The sequence below is a fragment of the Ornithorhynchus anatinus genome, chromosome X4, assembly GCF_004115215.2.
Source record: "Ornithorhynchus anatinus isolate Pmale09 chromosome X4, mOrnAna1.pri.v4, whole genome shotgun sequence".
NCBI classification, from domain to species: domain Eukaryota; kingdom Metazoa; phylum Chordata; class Mammalia; order Monotremata; family Ornithorhynchidae; genus Ornithorhynchus; species Ornithorhynchus anatinus.
The window spans coordinates 2,582,360-2,610,200 of NC_041752.1; the positions used below are offsets into that span (position 1 = coordinate 2,582,360).

Below are 27,841 nucleotides of genomic sequence, written 5' to 3' on the forward strand. Positions count from 1 at the left end.
ACAGTCTTAATCCCCATTTTACAGATGAGGGAACTGAGCACAGAGAAGTGAAGTGACTTGACCAAGGTCACACGGCAGACGAGTAGGGGAGCCGGCATTAGAACCCATGACCTTCGGAGGATCCAGGTCCTTCTGACACCCAGGCCCGGGCTCTGGCCGCTACCTCATGCCAGCGCTTAGTACAATGACTCAAACATAGTAAGCACTTAACAAATACCATAAAAAAAAGGACAATGGGGGCAGATAATTGGCATTTCACTGTTTGCTCCAGTTATTTGCTTCAGTCCTCTGCTCTCTGCTTATCTGGGTGCCTGGGTGCTGAGGAGATGGGGACGGGGGGAAGGGAAGGCGCAGGGGGAAGCTTAGGATGGAGCCTGCATGGTAAATCCACTGATTCATTTTCCAAAAAGGTTGAAGGGGACGGAGCAAGTAGCTGAAGCCAATCAACCGAGAAGCAGTGTGGGCTAGTGGACCTGAGAGTCACAGGACCTGGGTTCTAATTCTGACTCAGTTGTCTGCTGTGAGACCTTGGGCAAGTTGCTTCACCTCATGTACCTATAAAATGGGTTTTAACTATTTACGTGACCCTCTCGGAGACTAAGCCCCCCTTTTCCTCAGCTCCCCCTCCCCTCCGTGTCACCCTGACTCACTCCCTTTGCTTCCCCCCACCCCGCCCCCCAGCACTTATGTATATATCTATAATTCTATTTATTTATATTGATTCCTGTTTCCTTGTTTTGATGTCTGTCTACCCCTTCTAGATTGAAAGCCTGTTGGGGGCAGGGATTATCTTTCTTTATGGCTGAATTGTGCTTTCCAAGTGCTTAGTACAGTACTCTGCACACAGTAAGCGCTCAATGAATACGATTGAATCAATTAATGAAGAAAATGGGGATTAATACTGCGAGCACTATATAGGACAGGGGCTGTGTCCAATCTGATTACCTTGTACCTACCCCTGTGCTTAGAACAGTGCTTGGCTCATAGTAAGCACTTAATAAATATCATTATTATTATTAGGCAGAGCACTGGATTGAGCGCTTGGGAGAGTCCAATAGAGTCAGTAGATTCAATTCCTGCGCCCAAGGAGCTGCCAGTGTGCTATGGGCCAAGCAGTGGGCCGAGCGCTTGGGAGTGTTGGTAGACGTGTTCTCTGCCCATAGTGAGCTGAAAGTCGAGATGGGGAGACAAGACCTGGTCCTGCTCATGACCAAGCATAGATACCACGCGCAGGTGCCAGATCTCCATCTTGGGGGCCGCTGGGTTGGCATCTGATGGACAGGGCTACGTTTGGATTAATGTCTTCAGGCCCAAAGAGTTCCCTCCCTTGTCCCCGTCCTTTTAAAAGGGCAAACTGATGCCACACGCCCCCTCCTCTAGTCAGACAGACCAACCCTCCTTGAGGGCAGGGAACATATGCTGGGCTTCTGCCGGGGTCTTCCCGGTGCTTTGGACAACGCTTAGCACTTCCTAATTGGCCGATTGAGGGGATCACGATCAATAACAATACCAGTGACCCTCCATTCTGGGCTTCACCGCTGCCTTCGGGGGGACGGCCAACAGACGCTTCCCGTCTGTCGGCTTCCTTCAACCCCGGCAGTTGAAGAGTCCTTGAGGTTCAGGGCCGAGGGGAGGCGGGGCCGCCGCAGGAGAGGAGCGTTTGGGGGTGCTCACCCAGCCCCCCTCTGTAGCTCCTCCTGCAGCCCCTGCTTCGTGGGCCTCGGTGGGACAGATGGGCGTTCCGGCGCGACCCTTGCGTTGATCCTTACGGGAGACTACAAACGTTGACCATCCTGCCACGAGTGGGATGAAGCGAGATTAGGATGAGGAAGACTGATGTGGAGAAATAGAGATGATGGAGTCAGCCTGAGGCTTCACGGAGCTGTTGATGATGGTGCCAGGGGTTGGCACGGCGTCCCTCACACTCCCCCGTCCCCACTCGCCACATTTCCGTCGGCCGAGGTAACTGACCCGCAGGACCTCCCGGGGTCCGAAGTGACCCCGGAACGATGCTGGAGAGCCGCGGTCTGGCTGCCGGTGACCCACGTGTGGCTGCCACCATCTTCCCTCATCCGCATCGGTCACAGCTGTTAACTGGGGTTCTCGCTGGGCTGGTCCATCCTGTGGAACACCCAGGGTGAGTCTTCGTTGAGAAACCTTCAACTCCGACTGATGATGTAACCCCGGCAGGCTGAACCCCAGAAGGCCGAGCCCCAGACGGCAGAACCCCTGCGCCAAATATTCAAAAGGCGGAAGGAGACTCGAGGAAACCTCTCCTGTTAGTTTTCACTCAGCCCCACCTTGGCTCTGCCCATCTGGGATCCTCAGATGGGAAAGACACAAAGGCTGGTACAAAAGGAGTTTCCTCCCCAAGCGTGAGTGGTCCGGAGAGTTTTAGAGGAAGAATCAAGGGGCGGGGGTACAAGGAATGAAGCCAGGACCCTCGGATGGATCCTCTAGCCCTGGCTGGCCTCTCTGGTGGAGGGGGTGGTCCTCGGTCCCCATCCAGGCCCCGAAACCTCCTCCCTAGCTCTTTCACCCAAGGGGTCTTAAGAGGCGAGTCAGAGTTGAGCAGGCTCGTGTCCATTCTGGGGGGCTCTGGAGAAGAGAGGACCACCGTCCCCAAACAGTCTCCTGACACGCATTTGTCCAAGGCCTCCGCACGTTCCAACCACCTGTCTCCCCTAGGGATGGACGAGGAGGGGCGCTTTTCTGCGGTGCCCAGTCTTTCCCCCTTCTCAGCCACACCAACTCCCCTCACCCGGACCGCACAGGAGACCCTGACGTAGTGGCCCAGTGGAAAGAGCGTGGACCCGGGAGTCAGAGGACCTGGCTTCTACTCCCGGCTCTGCCACTTACCTGCTCTGTGACCTGAGGCGAGTCACTGTGCTCCCCTGGGCCTCAGTTTCCCCATCTGAAAAACGGGGACTCAATACCTGTACTCCCTCCCACTTAGATTTTGTAAGAACCTGATTATCTTGTATCTACCCCAGTGCTTGGCACATAGTACGTGCTTAACAAATCCCAGCCCCAGTCAGCTACTCACCCCCGCTCCCCACCCACCCTCTGGGCGGGTGAGGCTGAAAGAAAAAGCCCGGGCCGAGTTTTTAAATAACTTTATCGTTTCCTGATGGATTTTAGTGTGTGAATAAAAAAAGAAGAAGAAAAAAAAGAACAAAGTGTTTATAATTCTCAAGGCAGAGTTGAATATAAGACGGTTCTCTTTGCCGTTCCATTATCCGGTCAGTAACACGACTCCAGCAACACACACACATACACACACACACACACGTGCGCGTGTGCACACAGGCACACACACACACACACATTCAGTCGCGGGGCGACAGCGGCAAGAGCAAGGGGTGGTCTCCAGGTTGCGGACCCCACTGTCACCCAGGCTGCCGCCGAAAGAAACTCAAGCTACGAGGTGGGTGGGGGCGGCGGGGGGCATCCTCCCTTTCTTCCCCTCCCCACCTCCGCCACTAAAGTGCGACGTCTCCCCGCGGACACAGCGGAGGCTGCCGGGGCTGAGCCCGGGGAGGGGGGGAGGGGGGCCGGGAGGTGGGGACCCCAATGGTATTACCCCATTTTGTCCATACCCCCCTTCTGGACCCCACCCACCCCCACCTCACGGCAGCCCGGCCCACCCAAGGCCTGCAGAGGTCAGTGGCGGAGTTGGGCCCGGGCCCTCGAGGGGCTGCCGCGCTGGCGAGGCTGGACCGGCGGGGGTCCGGCCTGGAGAACGGGGTGGACCCCGGGAGAGATAGCACCAAAGGAGGGTGGGGGGGCCGGGGCGGGAGACTCTCCGGGAGACGGGGCCCCTTGGCCACCCCTCGGTCGGGCATCCGGACGGGAGGCGACCCCCGAGACCAGGCCCGCCGACTCCTCCCACCCCCTGCCCCGAGGCCCGGGACGGTCCAGCGTCGTTCCCGGATGGCCGGTCCGGCTCCGACCCGCTCCGGAGGCCAACGTCCACCCTTTCAACCTGGAGTCCCCCACCGCTCGCTACCGCCACCCAGCTTGAATTCCTTAAATATTGGATTTGAGATTTTTAAAAACACAGCTCGGCATTTCAGTCCTAATACTAGCCCCCCGCCCACCCCAAGCCCCCTCATTTTTAAAATTTTAAATCTCGACAAAGGACACACACGGTCAGTGACTGCGCCAGTTCTCTGGACCACACGGACGATATCGACAAGCAGATAAACAGAACGAGGGGGAGGGGGACAGCGGCTCCCCTTGGCCACCCCCCCCAACCAAACCCCAAAACCAACCCCTCCCCGCAAAGTCGGGAGGAGGGACTACTGAGGACAGGGAAGATCACAGCACTTGCCAAACACGTCGGAAAAGGTTGGGGGGCCGGGGGAGGGCAGGAGGGGCTCTTGGGGTCAGGTTTGACACTAAAAAGTTGGGAAACAGTTTTTGATTTAAAAAAAGGTGGCAGAGGCAGCCATTTTGTTCAGAAAGATTTGCCGCCGAGAGAGGGGCGGTTTCCTCTCTCCTTCCCTCCTTCCCTCAGTGGCTTCAAAGGGAAGAGACTCAGGCAGTACAAAAAGTTTCTTTCAGTGACAGGCCCCGGGCTCCCCCCGCCCCCCGCCCCACCAAATCATATGGGGTCACCTGGGGTGGCTGCAGCTGGCTCTCTCCCCGCCCCGTCCAGGCCCAGCTGACCCTGGGCTCTGCTTCAACTTCAAAGCCCACCGTCCCAAGACTGGAGGAGGGGGAGGAGGCTTCTCACTGGGTTCCCCAACAGCACCCCCAGATCTGACCTTCCGCCCCCACCTCCAGCCCACGCCATCGATCAATCCCAGCAAGAACCTGAGCCTCTGGGCAAGGGGGGAGTGAAGGATGTGATCGACCAGAACTCTGAGGCCTTCCCACACCCCCGCTACCTCCTCCAGGCAGCCCCGAGCTGTCCAGGATCTGGGGGGCAGTGGGGTTTGGGGATGAAGATGGGTGGGCGGGGGGCACCATCCGCACTGGGGCCTTCTCCCACCAAGAGGCAACGATGGGACCATCCCGGCGGTCACCTTCTTTCCTAGCGTTCCTCCAGTCGGCTGGGCAGAGTGGAGCCTTGGGAGGGGGAGAGGGGCTTTTTTGGGTCATGGGGAGTCAGGTTAGAGCTGGGTTTTGGTATTCCATTCACCCGCTTTGCCACGGACAAACTTCCCATATAGCAGATCCTGAACTTCTCCTGGAATCGGCCACTAATACTTTGGAATTGGTCGGGAAGGAAGACGAGAGGAGCAACCATTTTCCTATTAAATCGTTCTTCACCAGTCGACCTTCCCTACTCAAAGGCTCGGGGAGGACTCTACAGGTTGTCTCTCCCCTGCCCACTCCCCTTGCCAGGGACTTTGGTTCTTGCCAGTAGATCCGAGCGAGGGGGACCGTGGAGATAGCGGGTGTTAGTTCCCCGGAGACCGAGACCCGGCCGGGTCCTGTCTGTTCCCGGATAGGATCTTCCCTTCTCCCTAGCGCTTGGATCCTGACCCGAGGTGGGAATTCTAGGGGAAGACCTAGGGGTCGACGGGAGGGGCCAAGGTGGGGGGATTCTGCCCCACGGGGACCCTGTCCCGGAATGAAGACCGGGCGGGGAGCAAGGCAGGAGTTTGGAGTCACTCCATCTCCGCCGGCCTGGCTTCCGGGCTCCAAGTTGGCCGCCTCTGTAGGACCCCCACGAGACGACCCAACTCTGAGCCCGGCGATTTCTAGACGGTGCAATCAACCAACAGGACGGAGGCTCTCGGCACTTGGGAGACTGGGGCTGAGTCCCTCTTCTCTCACCCCTCCCCAGCCTCCTCCGCTATCGGGGGACATCTCGGTAACAGGTTTATGAGCCGAATTCGTTTAAGACATCGATAAGGGAAATTCCACGGCTCCTGGTGGGGAGAAGGGGCAGGTTTCTGGCAGGGCAGGCTGGAGGTTTGACCATTTAAGTTAACGGGGTGGTGGGAAGGTTTCGGACCTGCGGCGGTAAGGACTTTACTGGCGGTATTAAAATTCCTCTGGCGGGTAATTGGGGGAGAGGGAGAAAACAAGGCGAGGAGGTTCCAGGATGCCAACTCCGCCCAACCTGCCGGGGGGGGGCCCTGAAACCTCCCCACCCATCGGCCCGGTATCCTCTGGGATCCCAGATCGGAAATCCCTCAACGAGGCATCCGCTGTTCGCCTCGCCAGGCAGCCCCGGAAACTCTCGAAACCAGCTCCCCGGGGACCGAATGGGAATTCGGAAGGCAGAGAGGATCCTGCTCGATCCCTTAACCACCCCTACCAAAATCCCACTCTCTTATGATTAGAAAAAAACAGGATCGCCTGGGAAAAGACCTTCTGAAAAATGGAGCAATCTCCCACTCCCTGGAACTGAGGCTCCTGGTTCTCCGCCAGGTGCTTGGGCCAGGCAGCATTTCTGCCAGGGGCACAGCAGGTTGGGGGCGATCTAGGAGGCTCGTTGGATTCCCCTGGGGTGTCCCAAGAGGAGGAGGGATCGAGAGGAGCTGGGAGGAGGATAGAGAAGCTGAGTGAAGGGAGCCCCGGTGTTTCCGGGGATGGAGCGCCCCGACCTGCCTCTGTGACAAGGTGCCAGCCTGGATGAGCCGGTCAGACCTCCTACGGGCATACAGGTGGAGATGTTCCATGGCCACCGGTAGCCAAGGGCCCCATCGTTACTCACTCTGAACTTCAGCGCCCGGGAAACACGCAAGCTTCATTTCGGGAGACCAGTGAGACAGCGCTACGAGGGCATTTGGGAGGGTCTGATCCAGGATCCACGGAACCCGGCCAGCGTGCCCTCCGGCCCGGGTGGTCGGGCTGAGGAGAAAAGGATGGTGAGCTCTTTTTCCCCACCTTCCTCTGCTCAATGCCGGGGATCGGCACAGGAGAGGTGAGGCAGACAGGGAGGGGCTCCCCGGGCCTTTAGCTCTTCACAAGGACAGGAGGGAGGTGGGGTGCCCCGTGGCCGAACAAACAAAACAGCGACTGGGGAACAGGACAATTTCCACTCTCTGTCGACTCCCTCAGAGAGGTTTCTGCTCCTCATTGTTCTCTGTCCTCCCTCTCTCTCTCTCACTCTCCCATCTCCTCTCCCTCAGATGATATTTTTCCCTCCTCAGGAGGAATGAATACGTCAGGCAGAGGGCCGCGCGGATCTCTCAGTCTGCCAGGCCGGGCCAGGGATTCGGACTTTTTTTTCACGTTAAAACGCGGCGGGTGAGAGGGTTTTCTCCGCCCTATGCCTGAGCCGGATCAGGGACTTTGAACACCCGTGGTTCTCCCCGCCAGCCTGCCGGACGCCGAGGACCTCGTGGATGGGTGGGTGGGGGGCGGGGGTTCGGCTCCCCGGTCACGAGGCCCCGGGCCGTGGGGGGTCAGGATGACTCTTCGAGGGCATTGACCACCTGTTCGAGGATGTCGGGGCAGTGATCGGCTATCTGTTGGAGGATGGCGTTGGCGAACTCCTGCAGTTCGGCAGTGTCCTGCTCGCCCTTTTCCAATTCATCGCGGAGCTGAAAGAGAAAGAGACTGGATGTGAGTTCCAGGGTGTTGGTAGGGGAGTGGGGCGAATCTCCTCGGTGTCATCATCATCATCATCATCATCATAATAATTGTAGTATTTGTTTACAACAGTGCTTGACACACTATGTGTCAACCACTGTTCTAAGCAGGGCAGAAGACATAGAATAATCAGGTCAGGCACAGTCCTTTCTCCCACAAAGGGCTCACAGTCTAAGCAGGAAAGGATATCAGGTACAGAACCCCCATTTTACAGATGAGGTAACTGAGGCCCAGAGAAGTGAAGCAACTTGCCCAAGGTCACGCGGTAGGCACGTGGCAGAACTGGGATTGGAACCCAGGTCCCATGCTCTTTCCACTAGGCCATGCTGTTCATTAGCTGTGAGCCCCACAAGGGACATGGACCGTGTCCCACCAGGCTAGCTTATACCTACCCTAGTGCTCAGTTCAGTGTCTGGCACACAGTAAGCGTTTAACAAATACCATAAAAAAAAGTTGTGACTTGACCCAGGTCACCCAGCAGAGAAGTGGTGGAGCCAGGCTCCCATTTCCCTCTTTAACGAGGCTGCCTGGCTCGCACGTAAGAACTCTGGATCCAGAACTCCCTCTTTTAAGCTCTGCCCAGTGCCCTGGGCACCGTTACCGCCTGCCCCCAAGCCTACCGCTCTGACATGCCCAGGCATTTCACGGCCACCCACGCATCTCCAGGCTCCTCTGGGTACTTGTTCCCCGCCTGGACTGGGCGTGCCAAGTTTCCACAGTGTGCCACCCTGGGCACAGGGGGAGAGGGCAAAGTCACCAGTTAGAGACCCGTGACCATCTCAGCCTGGGCCGTTTGGTCAAGAAACCCAGTCAGAAACACCACAGGGAACCACATGCCATTAGAGAAGCAGCGTGGCCTAGTGGATAGAGTCTAGGCCTGGGAGTCAGAAGGACCTGGGTTCTAATCCCAACTCTGCCACTTGTCTGCTGGGCGACTTCACTTGACTTCTCTGGGCCTCAGTTCCCTCATCTGTAAAATGGGGATCAAGACCGTGAGTTCCAAGTAAGACAGGAACTGTGTCCGACCCGATTTGCTCGTATCCACCCCGGCGCAGAGTACAGTGCCTAGCACATACTAAGTGGTGAACAGATATCTCCGTTATTATTATTACTCCACTGGGATTCCTAGGGATCGAGATGAAGAACTCGGGTTGGGCGATCTGCAAATTCCCCCGCAGGGAGGGGGGCGGTCGGTAGGCAGGGTCCGGAACCGGGATTTTCCAGGTTCCCTGTGAGCCCGGCTTGGAGCGAGCACCCTGTCGCAAACATGGTGGGGGAAGAGACCAGACCAGAGACTAGAGCTCCCTGCCCCAGATTTGGAGCCGTATAGGGAGCTCATTAAAATTCCAGTGGGGTGAATTACCGTTCCCCGGGGACCCCCGTTGAACCCAGCGAGCCGACCTCTCCCCTCCCACGGGGAAACATTAAACCCGGAGCCGGCTCATCGCCGTGTGATTGAAACTTCACCAAACAATTTTCTTTCATGTCAAGGCCAGAGCTCCGCAGAGCTGGGATCCCCCACCCCAAGCAGATCTCCCACGGGCGAGGAAGGGACGCCGAGGTGTGTGTATGTTTTGGGGAGGGGGTGGTGTTTGGAAGAAACGCCTTTTCTTCCTTCAGGGGGCTTGTTTCCAGAACGTTACCATCGGCTGGATCGTTCGGTGCTTGACATCCGTCTCCCCCACCGGACTTCAAGCTCTTTGAGGGTAGAGATGGTGTCCATCAACTCTGTCGTATTGGACTCTCTCGAGCGCTTAGTAAAGTGCTCTGCACCCAGATGAGCACTGTGGCCTAGTGGATGGAGCACCGGCCCGGGAGCCAAGGGGTTCTAATCTTGGCTACTCTGCTTGCCTGTGACTTTGGGCAAGTCACTTGGCTTCTCTGAGCCTCAGTTTCGATGCCCGTCCTCTCTCCTACTTAGACTGGGTGGTGTTGTGTCCGACCAGCTTATCTTGTACTTCCCCCAGGGCTAGGCAGAAAATGAGCATATAACAAGTACCACAATTATGTAATTATTATTAATTACATTATATTGATTATATTAATAATAACAGTAATCAATGCCACCGATGGATTGGTGGGCCTGTGGTCTCAGGCCAATGGGAGGCTCTCTATGCCACAAACCAAACTATGGCAGGCTGGAATCCTTTAGAATGCAAGCCCCTCGTGGGCACGAAATGTGTCTATTGTCTTCTCCAGACGCTTCGTACAGTGCTCTGCACACCGTAAGCCCTCAATAAATACAATCGATTGGAAGCCGGAAGGGGGGATTTGGAGTTAGTTGGAGGAGGGCACATCCCGTCTGAGTATAATAAAGTTGGGGCCGAGGGGCTGGTGGGGTGACACTGGGCTGACTTAGCCTCATCATGAGGCTGAGGGGTGGCCACGTCTGCTTTACCTCAATTTGGCAAACATGCCCTTCCCTCCCCCTACCATCACCCCTCCCTGCTCCCGCTCCGCCGACGGCTTGAGTGGGCAGGAGATTTCACATTAGGCCCTGGTGTGTCCCCACATTGCCGGACTTGGAGATTAGCCTGGAATGTGCCACTGTGTGGGACTCCCCCACCCCGGCCCTCTGAGTAGAGGGGGTCACGGCCGCTGCCAGGGGGACGGGAGGGGGCCAGTCGGCTTCAGGAGCGTAGATGTGGGAGGGGAAAGACCACATTTCGGCGTTTCTGCCGTAAACGCGTCAAGTGGCGCACGCAGACCGGCGATCGGCCCAAGCCCCCGTCCCTGCCCAGACGCCCATTTATCTTCGAGGCTCCTCTGGCCTCCCAGAGTCCCTTGCTGCGGCCACGAGCGCGGCTCGGTTTCCTGGCCCCGGGCTCCGTGCGTCTCCGAGAGAGGAAAACCAGACCTGAGGCTTTTGGGCCTGGACCCGGCTCAGAGCCTGCTGCCTGCCAGGCCCCGATCCCCCCGCCAACCGAGGAAGGGGGAGAGGGGACGTCACTCCCGTGTCGGGTTGGACCCCCTCCTTCCCAGAGCCCGCGATCAGGCTGCGGGGATAACGTAAAATAGCTCCCGCAGAAGAACTGGCGCGGCTGTTCATCGGGGCCGAAAAAGAGGGAAGGAGGAGTCTGGGAGGGATCACGGATGGGTTCTCGGAACGGCGATGAAGATGAAGGCGCTTGGGGAGGGGTACCCCGCTCGCCCCCAGAACCGGCGGCCCACCACGCCCCAGGCGGCGGAGGGGAGGGAAGGGGAGTAGGTCCGGTGGGTGGGTGGGTCGGGGGGAGGTGTCTCGGCTCTCAGACACCTGCTGGCCAGGAACGGGAGAGAGAAACAAGTCTCCTCATTCAAGCCCAAGGAGCGGTCACCAGGGGGTAGCTTCTGGACACGGCTGGAAGGCAGACTTTGCTTATGCTGCGGATTCAGGCGGAGCGCGGAGGTCCGCCCTGCCCCTCCTTGAGAGTCGGGAGGGGGCGGGGAGATGCCTGGGTGGGCCGGGCGGGCGTGGAGAGGGGGTCTGCAGCCCCGGGCATTCCAGGAACCTTCCCTGGCCGTGAGGGCTGGGGTCCCCCCCGGGAGGTTGCCCTGTGCTGGTCAGTGTTCGGAGAGACGCGCGGTCCCTCCAAAGCAGAATACTACTAATAATGAATAACTGTGGTACTGCTTAAGTGCTTACTATGTGCTAGGCACTCTAGTAGAGACAGGCTCATCAGGCCCCACATGGATCTCACAATCTAAGGAGGAGGGAGATCAGGGATCGAATCCCCATTTTGCGATGAGGCAACTGAGGCTCAGAGAAATGAAGTGACTTGCCCGGGGTCGCACAGCAGGTGAGTGGCGGAGCGAGGATTAGAACCCAGGTCCTTTGACTCCCAGGCCCGGGCTTTTTCCTCCACTAGGCCATGCTGGTTTGTGGAGGGGAGATTGGGATAGGTCAGAGGATTCCACCCTTTCTCCTCGTGCCCCTCCTCCTACCTACTGCACGGGTGACATCATCAATCTATCAAGCCATCAGTGTGGGCAGAGAACGTGTCTACAACTCTGTTGTACTGTACTCTCCCGAGCGCTTAGTACAGTGCTCTGCACGCAGTAAGAACTCAATAAATACCATCGAATGATTCACTGAGAGCGGGGCCTCGGACTGAGCGTCCGGTGGAGTACAATACAAGCAGCATGGCCTAGCGGGCCTGGGAGTCAGAAGACCTGGGTCCTAATCCCAACTCTGCCACTTACCTGCCGTGCGACCCTGGGAAAGTCACTTCATTTCTCTGAGCCGCAGTTCCCTCATCTGTAAAATGGGGATTACGATTGTGAGCCCCATGTGGGATAGGGAATGTGTCCCACCTGATTATCTTGGATCTACCCCAGGGCCTGGCACATAGTAAGCGCTTAACAAATATTAAAATAATAAAAAGAGAGTCAAATCCAAAGCGGCACCTTAACTGGACAGGACTAGTTTCCTCCTTCTGCCAATCCGACCCCCCATAGTTTCCATCCGCTCAGGACCCCTCTGACGCAGGGGCCTGCTCTCAGATGGCCTCCTCTTGACCTCGGTCACCACGAGAGCTCTTGCCCGGGCGACCGGGTGAAAGTCGAAGTCCGTCTCTGCCGGAGACGGCATCGGCGAGCAAAACCTGGTCTGAGTGCGCGGAGCCGGGGGAGGCTTATAAATGTCTCCTCACCTCGTTGAGAGGCTGAATACCGAGCGCTTACGGCGATGGGAGAGATTACGTCCACGACTGTGTGGTCTCTCCAAAATCTGCACCTGCGAATATTTGGAGGGGTGCTCCTTGCTGCATCTTTCTGAAATTAGGGAATTAATGCATTGCACATGTTCTGAACGGCTGCTCTTATCCAATCTATATGATGTTTACATCAACCCATTGTTTCAACTTCAAGACATCGGGCCTCTGGTCCTTGAGAACGGTAGACAGGGCCAAACGCAAAGTCTTAAATAAAAGGGATTTGCCTTTGGAGGGAGAAGCAGAGATGGGCTGACATCATTCACGACTGCCAAGATTTAGGCCGGGCCTGCTCCGGGCCCAGGAGAGACCTGGGAGATATCTTGTTGGAGAGAGCTTCGTCTTGCAACGAGATCTTACACAACAGCGGGGAGTGGTCGGCTTTGGAGCTACGACCCACCGGCCTGGCTCTTGGCCCTGGCTGGGGTCGCCCCCACAGTGGATGGGGGGGCCCTTCCCGCCTTCCCGGGGCCCACTGTGGTCTTCCCAGAGCAGTCTGCAAAGTCCAGGTGGAGGGGAGAGGCCTAGCCTCGACCTCCTCGCGGCCACTCTCAATCAGGTGGACCCTAGGCCAATCGGGAGATGCCGACTACCAGAAAGAAAGATCACACGGGCGTGACCCCAACTGAATGGAGAAGCAGCGTGGTCTTGTAGAAAGAACTCGGGCCTGGGAGTCAGAGGAACTGGGATCTAATTCCAGTCCCACCTGCCGTGTGACTCTGAGTGTGTCACTTCACTTCTCTGAGTCTCAGTCCCCTCAACCGTCAAAAGGGATTAAATCCCCGTTCTCCCTCCTACTTAGACTGTGAGCCCCATGCTGGACAGAGACTATGTCCGACCTAACTCACCGCTCAGAACAATTTTGCACAGATAGTATGCGCTTAACATATTCAAAAAACACTTGCGGGTTGAATGACAACCCCAAACACTGATTCTGAGGTCCCCCCTTTCTGCCCTTCCGAGCTCCAGAGTGAATGAGTCACCGTTGGCTCCATTTTAGGTAGAGGCGGATCCTGTGAAAACGTTGGCGCTGCTGCTGGGTTTGCCGCGGGACAGAGAAGCAAACTTCCCGGAGCAAACTTCCAGCCCGCTGGGCCTGGTTCGTGCTTCCGGGCTGCCATTCCCCTCCCAGTGCTTCCCATTACCCTCCCACTAGGAAAAGGGCATTGACCCACAATCCCCTGGCCACAGCGGGGGCCCGGAAGCCGAGAGGGTGTCTTGTTGACCACGGGGATCTCCTGGGTTTAGCCAGGTCCAGGACTTAGGCCGGAGTATGAGAGGGCCTGGTTCCAGGGGTCAGGAAGAGGTTATCAAACCCCCGGGGGAAGGACTCTGAGGAGGGCCTGGAGGTTTAAATACGGGCTTGCAAGTTGCTGGAAACAGCTTGGAAAGCTGATGGGCAGTGCTCAGATCTGGGTGGGTCCTAAATACCCAGAAAAGATGCTCAACTCAAGAGCCCTACTTGATCGGGTGCGTGTGTGAGTGTGCGCACGTTTGTGTCTTTTAAACACACTGCTACGTTCCCATTTGCCCAGCTAAATCTCGGGTGGCTTGAAAGCACCTCAAGACTTCTCTAAGTAGGAGAGATACGCAAAAAGTGTGAGGGGAGACCTGTGGATTTCAGAGTTAGGGTGATGGGGGGGCAACACTGAATATAAAATGGGGTCCCAGTGGTTGGGGAGGGGGTGGCGACAGGGTCGTTGATAAAAGGTAAATGAATGCCTCACCTCCCAGCCTGTTGGAAACTCTGATCTGTGGTTCTTACTGACCTGAAAATTGGCAGAAAACTTCTCTCTCTGCGGGTCATGTCTGCCCAAGGATGGCGGCCACCTGAGCAATTGAGTCAGAAGGATTCTACCTCCCTTCTGTGCGCAGAACACTGCACTAAGCGCTTGGGAGAACACAATATAACAATAAACATATACATTCCCTTCCTTCTCACGCACATTGTCATGTGCTGCATCCCCGCCTGCCTGCCGGCTCACTGAATCCTCTGCCCCGGTGGGAACACGGGCGGGCGGGATGAGAGAGGGTGAGTCGTGCTGGATCAGCCACTGGCACTGTCATCAACTCCTCCACACAGACCCTCAGTTCTGAAGCCTCACCTGTCATTCTTGATGGCTCTTCTGTCAGCAGCAGCAAGCTCTAACTTGGAATGCGTTTGTGGGTCTGATTTACATCAGGCCCAATATTTTCCAAGTTTTCCTCCCCCCAGGATTGGCTTAAAATCCAGGTTCTAATCCTGGCTCTGCCGCTTGTCTGCTGCATGACCTGGGGAAGTCATTTCACTTCTCTGGGCCTCAGTTCCCTCATCTGCAAAATGGGGATTCAATCTGTTCTCCCATCTATTTAGACTGTGAGCCCCATGTGGGACCTGACGATCTTGTATCTACCCCATTATGCTTGACACATAATAATCAATCAGTGGTAATTACTGAGTGCTTGCTATGTGCAGAGCACCGTGCTAAGTACTTGGGAGAATTAGGGACACGCTCCCTGACCATAATAAGCTCAATGCCTAGTGTAGATACTTAACAAATACCATAGTTATTATTATTATCATTGGCTTGAAAGGATGTCGGTTTCTCGGCTCGGGGGTGGATGTTAATACCCACATTCTCCTCCATTGTTCTCATCACTGGATTGTTGTAGCTGGGCCCTGTCTTTCGACCGTCTGCATATAGGCATCAAGGAAAAAACTATAAATGCTTGGGCAGTGAGTAGCTTTTTTTTGCATAGATCTGTTCTACTGTAGGCATTCTCTTCAGGAATGTTCTGCAGAAGTGTTGGGGTATGCTCTCTTTCCCGGCTATAGACTTAATCTACTCCAGCTGTCTAAGTAAGCAGGCCTGGAGGGTCTCGCATAAAGGGAGCTTTGTGAGAATGCTAACTCAAAGTGGGGACCAGAAGATGCTGGAAAACCCACTGGAAAAAAAAACACAAAACAAAACAAAACAAAAAAACCCCTTTAAGTTCACCTCAAAATCTTGTCTCTTTGTTCCCGCTCGATCCCCAACTCGAAACCTGGAGGAAGTTAAAAACGGGCTGTAGCCAGGCCCGAGAGAGAGAGGGAGAAAGAGAGGGATCCAGCTTGAAGCTGGCGGATGGAGTGGGCTGGGGGAAACTGTGGGTGACGCTTCAATACTATAATCTGAGGGCCCGGACGCTCATTAGGCGGGTTTCAAATTGGAGGCTGCACTTATAGGTCTCTGCTGGCCAACTGGCTATAGGCTGCCGTCCAGGCTCTCACTGATGTTCACGTAGTTGGCGGGATCCCCCTCTTCCTTTGAGGGTATTTGATAAGTGCTTACTATGTGTCAAACGCTGTACTAAATGCTGGGGTTGGTACAAGTTAATTAAGTCAGGCACAATTTGTGTCCCATGTGGGGGACACAGTCTCAGTTTCTTCTCCAATTCTTTTTTTTTTTTACAACAGTATTTGTTAAGCACTTACTATGTATCAAACACTGCTCTAAGCACTGGGTTAGGTAAAAGTTAATTAAGTCAGATATAGTCTCCATCTTCTTTTTTTGAGACAATATTTGTTAAGCCCTTACTATGTGTCAGGCACTGTACTAAGCACTAAGGCAGACATAAACTCATCAGGTTGGACACAATCCCTGTCTTACACAGGGCTCACTGTCTTCATCCCCATTTTACAGGGGAGGGAACTGAGGCACAGAGAAGCAAAGGGACTTGTCCAAGGTCACACAGCACACAAATGGCAAAGCCCGGATTAGAACCCAGGTCCTTCTGACTCACAGGCCTGTGCTCTTTCCTCTAGGCCATGCTGCTTTTCTCCTAAATCTTTTATGTCCTAGGGCTTAATCTGTTCTCCACTGCCATGCCAACACTGGCTGGGCAGGAGTCCCTGAACGACCAGAAACTGGCATCCAGGGAGATCTCACCTCTCCTATCTCTGGGTTTCTGGGTCAGGGGGATGCCAATCAAGCAACTGATCAATTATATTTATTGAGTGCTTACTGTGGGCAGTGCCTAAGACTGGGCATTTGGGAAAGTTAAACGCAGCAGAGTTGGTAGAAGTGATACCAGCCTACTAAGAGCAGAAAAGATGGACAGGAGCAATGGAAAAACCCTGGGCCTGGGAGTCAGAGGACCTGGGTTCTAATCCCCGCTGTGACAACTTGTCTGCTGGAAGTCCTAGGGCAAGTCACTTCACTTCTCTGGGCTGCAGTTTCCTTAGCTCTAAAATGAGGATTTAATACCTGTTCTTACTACTTAGGCCTTGAGCCTCAAGTGGGACAGAAACCTCGTCCACTCTGATTAATCTGCATCAACCCCAGGGCGTACAACAGTGCTTGACACATAATAAGTGCTTAACACATTCCACAAGGACCTGGGTTCTAATCCTGGCTCTGTCACTTGTCTGTGTGTGACCTTAGACAAGTCACTTCACTTCTCTGGGCCTCAGTTCCCTAAGCTGTAAAATGGGGATTAAGATTGTGAGCCCCACATGGGACGGGGACAGTATCCAACCTCATTTGCTTGTATCCACCTCAGCACTTAGTACAGTGCCTGGCACAGAATAAGAGTTTAACAAGTACCACAATTATTATTATTATTGATGATAATAAAGACCAGCTGAACTCTCCCAGTGTGTGGACGGGGAGGGGTCTGGCCAGGGATGAAAGCAATCCGAGGGGCACCACGATAGGGACGCCCCGGGCCTGGCCCCCACTGCCCACCGCTCGGGCACCTCACTTCCCTTACAGTAGCCCTCAAGATCTGACCAGGTGGTGAAGTGAATTCTCACGTGGGCAGGGGGGTGGGGGAACGTGGACAGAGGTCCTTGAAAAGTTTGCTAACCCTAGCCCTGTAATTAGGCAGCCCACATCTGTGGACGGAGTTAAAAATACCCAGTTACCCAGGCAACGTTCCTGGACAGAAAGACATGGCTCAGGGGCAGGCTTCTTCTCAAGAAGGAGGGCCCAGTGTTCAGATGCCTGGCGGCTGGATGGAGCGTCCGAGGGGCCGGGCTTCCAGGAGGTGGGACTTCCAGGGGACAGGGTTCCCGGAAAGGTAGGGTTCTGGGACTGGGCGGAGGGCAGAGTTACCAGGGCCAACTCTCCCCACTAAAACATCATTTGACGTGACGGGTCAGTTGACGTGTCAGTTTGGTTGTGGGTTCTGATTCTGGCTCTGCCACATGTCTGCTCTGTGACTTGAGTGAGGCCAGGCACTTCTCTGTGTCTCAGGTAACACATCTGTAAAATGGGGATTAAGACTGTGTAAGCCCCACGTAGGGCAGGGACTGTGTCCAACCTATCATCTCGTATCTACCTCAGTGCTTACAACAGTGCTTGGCACATTCTAAGTGCTTAACAAATTACTACTAATAGTAAACACCCTGATCTCCTTGGGTTCCTGGACTGGAAGAAGGGGCTGGGGGTTGGGGGGATAATAATAATTAATAACTGTGGCATTTGTTTAGTGCTATGTGCCAGGCACTGTACTAAGCACTGGGATGGATACAAACAAATCGGGTTGGACACAGTCCCCGCCCCACCATGAGGCTCAGTCGCAATGCCCATTTCACAGATGATATAACCGAGGCCCAGAAAAGTAAAGTCACTTGCCCACGGTGACACAGCAGACAAGCGGCAGAACGAGGATTAGAACCCAAGACCTAATGGGATGGGAGGGGGACCATCCTGCACATCTCTTCCTACTTCTCCCACCCTTCCAAGAGGACTTGTTCCAATGGTCCAGTGTGGTCCTTGCCACGGTCTACAGCACCCCAATCGACCGACGCCAAGTGTGCCCGATTCAGTACCGCCCTGGGTTTAAGAGAAAACCAACCAAGATGCGCCATGAGAGTGGCGGTTTTCCGATGCCACCGTCCCCCGGCCGCACCGATGACCGTTCAACCGGCTTCCGTCACGTTCGCTCCGTTCCACGCCCCATCCACTCTCCCGCCCCATCTCCTCATTGGCCCGTCTCCCGGCTTCCTTCTCCCCGCCCTCGTCTTTTTATTCCCCCCTCCGGGCCCTTTAACTCCTTCCGTCTTCCCCCACATGTCCTTGGGCAGATGCGACTTCTCGGGATTTTCCAAGGAAGGTGCTGCCAAATGGCAGAAACTCTAAAAATCCCAAACCTACACTTTTCGCCCCCGAATAGAAGTCATTTAAATAGCAGGGACGGCTTGCCGAGAGGGGGCCTCTAGGCCGGCTGGAGACGCCGGAGGAGAGGGGATGGGAGGGGCCGGGCACTGATTCTTCGGCCTGCCCGGCGTGAGGGACGGCGGGTACTTGCTGGACGCTGCTCCATCACTGGGGGCAGAGGGGCGATACCACAGCCCAGTGCTCTGCACACAGTAAGGGCTCAGAAAATACCATCGATTGACTGAATGACTGATTGAGAACGGGCTGTCCCCGGGGAGAAATGGCCGGTGGGTGTGGTGGGGGAAACGTGACCACTCCACTTCTCTGGTTGTCGCTTTGGGCCGGGATGTGCCTCTGGATTTGCGCGCACGGTGGATGAGAATAGTGGAGACCACGTGGGCTAGTGAGGGTGACCGGGAGCACTGGGGCCAAGCGCATAGTACAGTGCTCTGCACACAGAACGTACCTGATAAATACTAATGAATGATCACTGATTGAGGGGTTGTTTTTTTTATCCTTTTGGATGGTAGCATACAACAGAAATTCCGGACCAACAACTTAAAGGCACTCAAACGTATCTGTAATTTATTTCTATTACTGTCTGTCTCCCCCTCTAAACTGAAAGCTTGTTGTGGGCAGGGAATGTGTCTGTTTATTGTTCTATTGTGCTCACCCACGCGCTTAGTACAGTGCTCAAAAAATACAATTGAATGAATGAATGAATCAGCTCTCTCCATTTTTTTTTTAAATGGTATTTGTTAAGCGCCCAGTATGTGCCAGACAATGCACTGCTGGGGTAAATACAAGCTAAACAGGTAGGATACAGGCCCATATGCCTGTTAGTAGCTAAACTGCTCAGCGCTGCAGGAGCCGGGCCTAGGAACCGGCCAAAACCGGGAGTTCTCGTGGCCACAAGGGGCCAGGGGGCTTTCCAGGATGAACCTGGGCTTTCACTCCCACGTAGCTTGCTGAAAAATTCATCCTGGGTTGAAACTTTCCAGGCTTGGCTCATCCCAAAGGTAACTTTTTTTTTTTCTCGGAAAGTTTGAGTTAAATCTAAGCAGGCATATTGGAAGTGCAGAGCTGGGGAAAAAAATCCTTTTTCCATTTTAACGACAAGCAGTTTTTTTGCGTGCAAATAATTCATGAGAGGCTAAGCTAACTTCCTCCAACTTACCAAACTGCCTGGCCTTTAAGCCCCATTGATTTTTCTGCACAAATTCTAGGGAAAGGCCACAAAATGGAGTATCACATTATTCACATATTGCTGGCTGCCGCTCAGAGCTTTCCTTGCCCTTGGCTGGTTCCTAGCTGCACGGCTACCCCTAGACTGAGAGCCCATGTGGGACAGGGATGGTGTCCAACCTGATTATCTTGTATCCACCCCAGTGCTTAGTACAGTGCCTTGCACATAGTAAGAGCTTAGCAAATACCATTCAAAAAAACAAATGGGGAAGGGGAACTAGGTTCAAATCCTGGCTCTGCCGCTTGCCTGTCTGTGATCTTGGGCAAGCACTTCACTTCTCCGTGCCTCAGTTACCTTATCTGTAAAATGGGGATAAAGGATGTGAACCCCATGTGGGAAATAGACTATGTCCAACCTGCTTATCTTCTATCTACTCCAGCACCTAGTACAGTGCCTGGCACATAGCATTCAACAAACACCATCCAAACAAAAAAAAGTTGGGGGGAACCCGGGTTTGAATCTCAGCTCAGCTGCTTGCCTGCTTTGTGACCTTGGACAAGCATTTCACTTCTCTTTGACTCAGTTACCTCATGTGTAAAAAGGGGATTAAGACTGTGAGCCCCATGTGGGACAAGGACTGTGCCCATCCTGACTCGCTTCTATTTAACCCAGCGTTTAGCACGGTGCTTGGCACTCAGCGCTTAACAAATTCCGACCCAAAAAAAGGGGGGTGGGAGGGAACCTGGGTTCGAATCCCCGACCTGCTGCTTTCCTGCTGCATGTGACCCTCCACTTCCCGAACATGATGACGATGAGGACGATGATGACGTCCCTGGGGAAGACTGACCGACGGAAGAAGGAGTGAGGGTTGGGGAGGGGGGTTCCGATCCCCCGGGTGACTCACCTGCTCCCGGGTCATCTTCTGCAGCTCGCTGTCCCGAGCTGCTAGGTCCTGGTCCAGGCGGTAGGAGCCGGGGGGCGTCAGCCCCTGCAGGATCAGGGGGTCTCGAGCCTGGCACAAGGCGGTCAGATGGCTGATGTACAACTTGAGCTTGCTGCGGTTCTGGTCGACATCTAAGAGGGGCTGGACGATCTGAATGGGAAGGGGAGGCGCAGGGTCGGTGGTTGGGAGCATTGGATTGGGAGCATTGGACATTGGGGGACACCCCACTCAAACTAACACACTCCCCGACCCAGCAGCAGGAGGAAACAAAGAACGGAGTCAAAGCCCCAGACGACCAATTCACACCTGGAAATTTTTAGGGTCAGTGAAAACTATAGAAACCACTGCGTCCAAACCGATTTGCTTATATCTGCCCCAGCGCTTAATACAGTGCCTGGCTCTTAGTAAGCGCTTAACAAATACCACCATTATTATCATTACATACCATAGGGAAGCTATGCCAAGCAGTGCCACCTTAGGCAATACTCCCCCTTAAAAACCCCACTGACCCCCATGTTCCTTCTCGACCAGGCCCAAACCAGAAAAACCTCCCTCCTGAATTCCAGGAATGGGAAGGTCATCTCATATATGGATCGGTGATGGGGATGGCTCAGAAATGGAGGCTCTTAGTGCTGGGAGTCTTAACTCCCACTGGGCTTCTAATCGCCACACGGACAGCCAAGGAGGGGGTTCTCTGACTCAGTTTCTCCTTTCAAGACACCGACCTCTCCGAAGTGTTAGAGAGAGACGGGCGGCTTTACGGTTTAGTCTGGAGAAGACTGAGCTTTTGAGAGGTGGCTGCTTATCTAGGTGGGTGTTTTGGAAAAACCATTTCTTTTCCCTAGGGTTTTTATAGCTCCAAAATGGGTTGCCATATTTTATTTAAGTATTCCTCCTCCCCCAAAAAGACCAAAAATAAAAAGAAAATCCACTTCTGGATTTAGAGGCAGGATGAAAAATCTCCCCCCACCCCCCTGTTAATTAGAAAGAGGCAGGAAACAGCTTCGGATAAAAAGGCTTCTAACGGCTCCGCCTATTCGAATCTCTGCTTTGGGAAAAGCCGTCCTAAACGTCTCAAGCTTGATAGGTGTGAAACACGGATGACAAATGGAATCCATACCCGAATGGATTGGAGTCTCTGCCCGGAATCTCCCGGCCTATTTCCTGCCCTCAGCAGAGCCAAGAAGGCCTCAAAATCTGGGGGTTGGGGATGTACGGACGGGGCGTGGGGGAGAAAGTGTGGGAGCCAGAGAGGCGGGAGTAGGGGTCTGAGGCTTGGGACTCAGCATGGAAAACTGGAGGCAGGTAACTGAGGCGGCAGGAGAGTCCACAACAGGGCCCATTAAGGCAGAAGAGCATCAATAATAATTACAGTTCTTGCGAAATGCTTACTATGTACCAACACTGTTCGAAGCATTGGGGTAGATATAAATGGGGTTCACACTCTTAATCCTCATTTTCTACATAACCGAGGCCCAAAGAAGTGAAGTGGCTTGTCGCACTGCAGACAAGTGGCAGAGCCGGGACTAGAACCCAGGCCAGTTTCTATCCAGTTAGCCATGCTGCTTTTCTGCTTCCCTCCTACCTCCCTGGGATTTGCTCGGTAGCTGCCAGAGCTGAAGACATCCAGGAAACAGAGCTTCACAGGCTGGAAGCCCTTGAGGTAGCGTTTGAAAGTATCTCTGGTCTCCCTTTGAAGATGAACCTCCTTGCAGTGAGATAAGTGGCGTGGCCCAGTGGAAAAGCGCCCAGAGAACCTGGGTTCTAATCCTGGCTCTGCCACTTGCCTGCTGGGTGAGCTTGGACAAGTCACGGCGCTTCTCAGTGTCCTCACCTGCCAAATGGGTATTCAATGCCTTTTCTCCCTGCTATTTAGACTGTGATTATCTTATTAATAATGACAATGATGGCATTTAAGCGCTTACTATGTGTCCAGCACTGTTGTAAGCGCTGGGGTAGATATGAAATTCCAGATTGGCCACGGTCCCTGTCCGACATGGAGCTCACAGTCTAAGAGGGAGGGACAAACAGGTCATTCATCTCCCATTTTACAGATGAGGAAACCGAGCCCAGAGAAGTGAAGTGAGTTGCCTAAGGTCAAACTGCAGGCAACGGGTGGAGGTGGGATTAGAACCCAGGTCCTCTTCTATCTACTACGAAGCTTGGCCCCACAGTGAGCGCTTAACAAACACCAGAATTATTAGGATTGTGTCCATGGGGGTGAGAGTATCACACTGAGAGTATTTTGGTGGCTTGTACCCGGTACTTGAGGAATCAATTAGGGTCCCTTTCCTAGCCAATCGGGTGAGCCCTTCTCAGCAGCCAATAACCAAGTGGGAAAAGGTATGTCATGCTTTCCACCGGGATATTTGTGCAGGAGCGGGGAGGGCTTGCACTGAACCATCCCCACTCTCTTGCTTGGTCCTCCCATGCCCAGTTTGTCAGAACCTCCGTAGTCATTCCTTCTGGCCACTTGAGAGGACCAGAAAGCGGCCAGAGATTGGGGAGCCCTGCAGAAAAACTCACCCTCATTCCCATCAGTGTAAACAGAGCCCACCTCTCGGATGCCCCCCGTCAGCCTAAGAGCGGCTGCTTGGCCCCAGTGAGGCAATGTGGCCAAATGGATAGCGCATGGGTTGGGAGTCTTGCAGGGAAGGTGTCTCCTGATTTTGTTGTACTCTCCTAAGCGCTGAATACAATGCTCTTTACAAAGTAGGTGCTCAATAAATATCATCAATTAATTGACTGATTGGGTCACGAGAGAATGATTCTGCTCCCAGAGCTGCTACAGGCCTGCTGGGCAAACCTCATCCAAATCCCTTCACTTCTCCAATTAATCAATCAAGCAATCATTTTTATTGAGAGCTCCGGGCCTCATTTTTTGCATCTGCAAAATGGAGATGGGATACCTGCTGACCCAACGTCTCAATCAATCAGTGGTATTGACTGGGAGCTTACTGTGTGCAGGACATTGGACTAAGGGCTTGGGAGAGGACAACATAATAGAGTGGGCAAGTCACGGTCCCTCACCACATGGAGCTTACGGTGTAGATGGGGAGACGGGTATGAAAATAAATTACAGATAGGGAAAATGGGAGAGTATAAGGATATGGATGTAAGTACTACGGGGCTGAAGATGGGGCAAATAGCCAGAGTTTAAGGGGTCTTTATCCAAGTGCAAAGGCAATGGGGAAGGAAGGGCAAATAAGGAAAAGGAGGGTGCAGTCAGGGGAGGCTTCTTAGACTGGGAGTCCTGTGTTCAGAGAAGCAGCATAGCTTAGTGGAAAGAGCCCGGGCTTGGGAGTCAGAGGCTGTGGGTTCTAATTCCGGCTCCGCCACTTGTCAGCTGTGTGATTTTGGGCAAGTCACTTAATTTCTCTGTGCCTCAGTTACTTCATCTGTAATGGGGATTGAGAATGTGAGCCCCATGTGGGACCACCTGATTACCTTGTATCTACCCCAGCTCTTGGAGCAGTGCTTGGCACAAATACCATCATTATTATTATTACAGCAGAAACTGCCTGATCTTATTATCTTGTAACCGATGTTTAGCACATAATAAGTACTTAATAATCAATTAGTCATTTGTATTCACTGACCGCTTACTGTTTGCAAAGCACTATATTAGGTGCTTGGGAAAGTACAAAATAACAGTTGGTAGACACATTCCCTGCCCACAAGGAGCTTACAGTCTAGAGGGGGAGACAGACATGAATATAAATCAATAGGTTACAGCTACGTCCATAATTGCGTTGGGGCTGAGGGAGGGGTGAATAAAGGGAGCAAATCAGGGTGACGCAGCAGGGAGTGGGAGAAGAGGAAATGAGGGCTAAATAAATAATAAATACTATTACTATCAGTAGAAGCCCTAGAGACAGCTTGCTGGTCACCGCAAGAGGCCAGGGAGGCCCCCGCGTGGGACTCTGTCATCGGTCAAGCTGGAATCTCCTCACCTCCCCCACAGCCCCCTCCCCACCTCATCGCTTCCCCGTGCCAACGGCAGACCCGTTCCATTTTCCATTCCCGCCCAGCGGAAACATCCTCTCCCCCTCCCCCCGTGACTGAGGAGAGGAGGGGTATCTTGGAGGCTTGGAAAGAGCTGTCTTTCCCGGATTTACTTCTGCCAGAGTCAATCAGGAAATCATATTTAGAAAGCAAATTCTTTCTGAAATTTTGATACACCAGGAACAAATCCCATGGATTAACGATTTCCAGAGCTCCCCTTTAACCTTGGGAGCCATCCAGGCTTAGGAAGGGAATGAAAAAAAGGGGGGAAAGAAGGAAGGGAGAACACTTGTTTTCTCCATCCGCTCCCTTCTGCGAGGCCAACGGCCAAAAGGCAGAGGGTTTGTTGCTAGGAGACGCTCGCTGTGTTTGGCACAACCCGGACCTCCAGCGGTCATCGTCACGGGCATCGCCGAGGGCACCACCCGGTTCACTGGCACGCACACCGGACGTCGGGCAGTTTGACACCAAGGACCTGATCTTGGGACCTCTAGGAAATAGGCCCAATCAATCAATCGTGGTTATTGAGCGCTTACTGTGTACAAGAGCTTGGGTGAGTACAATACAACAGAGTTGGTACACACGCTTCCTGCCGCCAATGAGCTAACGGTCTAGAAGGGGAGATAGACATTAACAGAAATAAATGTATTACGGATGTGGACATAAGTGCTGTGGGGCTGATGGAGGGGTGAATAAAGGGAGCAATTCTAACTGCGAGGGCGAAGCAGAAGGGAGTGGGAGAAGAGGAAATGAGGGCCTCTTCTAGGAAATGTATCTTCAAATAAGGCTTTGAAGAGGGGGAAGAGTCATTGTCTGTCGGACATGAGGAGGGAGGGCGTTCCAGGCCAGAGGCAGGACGGACATGAGGAGGGAGGGCGTTCCAGGCCAGAGGCAGGACGCGGGCGAGAGGTCGGTGGTGAGACAAGAACGAGGTACAGTGAGTAGGCTGGCACCAGAGGAGTGAAGCGCGTGGGGAGGGTTGTAGTAGGAGAGCAGTGAGGTGAGGTAAAAGGGGACAAGGTGACTGAGTGTTTTAAAGCCGATGGTAAGGAATTTCTCTTTGATGGGAGGTGGATGGGCAACCACTGGAGGGTTTTGAGGAGTGGGGAAACATGGACTGAAAGTTTCTGTAGAAAAATGATCTGGGCAGCAGAGTGAATTTTGGACTGGAGTGGGAGACAGAGGAGGCAGGAGACAAGCAAGTCAGAGAGGAGGCTGATGCAGAAATCCCCCTAGCCAGGGTGTGCCTGGAAGCCTGCATTTGGATAGAGAGGAACTCACCCATCTGTTTTGAATGTTTCAGAAAATAAACCTCTATTTGTGCTAGGCTTTGATCTCCTAGGGTAATAGGAAGACAGTGATACAATCCAGCCTCACCTCAACCCAGCTTCAGCCGGCCACCCTTGCCTCCTCCCGAGATCAGGAAGGAGAGTGAAGACCCATCAAAACAGATTAGCTTCTTTGCTTAGGTGATGCAACGCTTTCTAGTCCAAGGAAAGATCCTTCTTCGAACCCAAGGCAGACAATCGCTTTGAGGCCCAGGGAGAATGAGCGGCGAGGAGCAGTTAGCTCAGAGCCCGCTGTGAGTTATGGAAAAGAAGATGGAGACGGGAGGAGAAACGGACCTGGAGGGGAGAGGAAAGTGGGGCGCGGTTCCAGGAAATGGAACCTGTCAGCCCTGAATGGAAGTCAGCTCAAGACCGGGAGACGGACGAGAGCGTTACAGTCTTGTGTGCGGCGGGGGAAGCGGGAGATTGGAAGGGGATTCGATTCACGCCAGAACGGGCAGTTCTTAAGATAAAACCTATTCTGCTTTTTGGAGAGGACAAGTGAGGATGTGTGGCCTTTCGGACGGATGCTAAAGCTCCGAATGTGGCCACCTGAAGAACCATTCTAAAATGGCCTCTCGCCGTCCACGCAGAACGGCACATCCCCACCCCCCCATCCCGGCAAGGCCCTGAGGGTCTCCCTTCTGGCTACCCGGCCTCCCCGTGCCTGGATCTGAATGGGAATCAGAGAGGAGATATTCCAATGATGACGCTTTAACCGCCAAGCTATTTCCTCGGTTCAGACAGAAGAATAAATCAAGTGAGTCATGGAAGCGAGTCACCTAAATCACTCACCAGAAACCACGCGAGGCACAGGTTGTTTTGGTTATTTCCAGTAGAGCATCAAGGACAGAGCTCACGCGCTCCTGATGTAAAGGCCCCCTGCCCTGAGGGCTCACAACTCTTCCGGTGGCACCGGGACCGGTTTGGCCAGAGCTTCTGGTGGGCCCCAGGGTGGCGCAGGAAACATGGGGGTGAGAAAGAGCTGGGCTACTAAGGAAGAAGCAGCATGGCCAAGTTGAATGAGCCCAGGTCTGGAAACAGAGGACCTGGCTTCTAATCCTGGCTTTGCTCCCTCTCTTTTAAATGGTATTTGTGAAGCACTCACTATGTGCCAGGCACTATACTGAGCACTTGGCTGCTGAGTCACCTTGGGCAAGTCACCTCTCTGTGTCTCAGTTTCCTCATTTGTAAAATGGGGATTCAATACCTGTTCTCCCTCTTGCTTAGACTTGGAAGGCCCATAATGGGAAAGGGATTGTGTCCGGCCTGATGACCTTGTATTTACCCCAGCGCTCAGCACAGTACTCGATGTATAGTAAGTACTTAACAAATGCCACCACCATCATCATCATCATGATCATCATCATGTACTGGTGAAAGTAGGGATGAAGGGGTCTATTCTCTCCTCTTGGGTTTGTCTACATTCCCAACAGGTCAGACTTGTTTCTGTGGGTCTGCCCCAGCACTTCGCACAGTGCTTGGTGCATAGTAATCACCTAGCGAACATGCCCCCGGTGACAAGGGGCTTCTCCTTCCTATGCTTTGGCCCACATGTCCGGGAGTGGTGCCCGGCTGCCTCGACATTGAAGGGGTCCGAAAGTCTGGGAAGCTGAGAGTCTTGGGATGCAGGCAGCTCATTCCCTGAAATTGTACTGGCCACAGCCAAGTTTCAAACAGAAAAAAAAGGGGAAAGAGCGGGAGAGATCGGGGTGCGGAAGTCTTCAAGGTGGAAATCTAAATTTGAAGGGGGGCGTGGGGGTAGTCTCTTGATCTGTTTGGCCAGCAGCAAATATGCCATGGGGACCCTCTGCTAATCTCTGCAATGTTTCATCCGGGTACAGCCTCCTTAAGACACTGCTTTTCAGGGGGACAGAAAACCCCTCTGGATTACTTATTGCTTGATTTCTCCTGTTAAATGCCACAATCGATTCTGCTTTGTTTATTGCATGGACAGGTAGTGAGGGAAGAGGTTGGCCCTTTTCTTTTCTGCCCTCGCCCTCTAGACCGCA

At 53.8% G+C, this 27,841-nt stretch overlaps 1 protein-coding gene across 11 annotated transcripts in view; it reads right to left on the reverse strand.

The window, feature by feature from the left end:
* Positions 1-3,099: 3,099 nt before the first annotated feature.
* Positions 3,100-27,841, reverse strand: part of ERC1 (ELKS/RAB6-interacting/CAST family member 1) — a 255,436-nt gene continuing 230,694 nt past the window's right edge. For 9 of the 11 annotated variants that reach the window (XM_029054283.2, XM_029054280.2, XM_029054282.2 and 6 more), the window contains 2 exons: positions 20,458-20,646; positions 3,100-7,505 (listed from right to left, as the gene is read on the reverse strand). In XM_029054283.2, the coding sequence (XP_028910116.1) occupies positions 7,368-7,505; positions 20,458-20,646 (327 nt within the window). In that variant the 3' untranslated portion in view covers positions 3,100-7,367. Of the gene's footprint in view, positions 7,506-20,457; positions 20,647-27,841 lie in introns of those variants that run through there. The other 2 variants (XM_029054286.2, XM_029054284.2) reach the window with 1 other exon arrangement.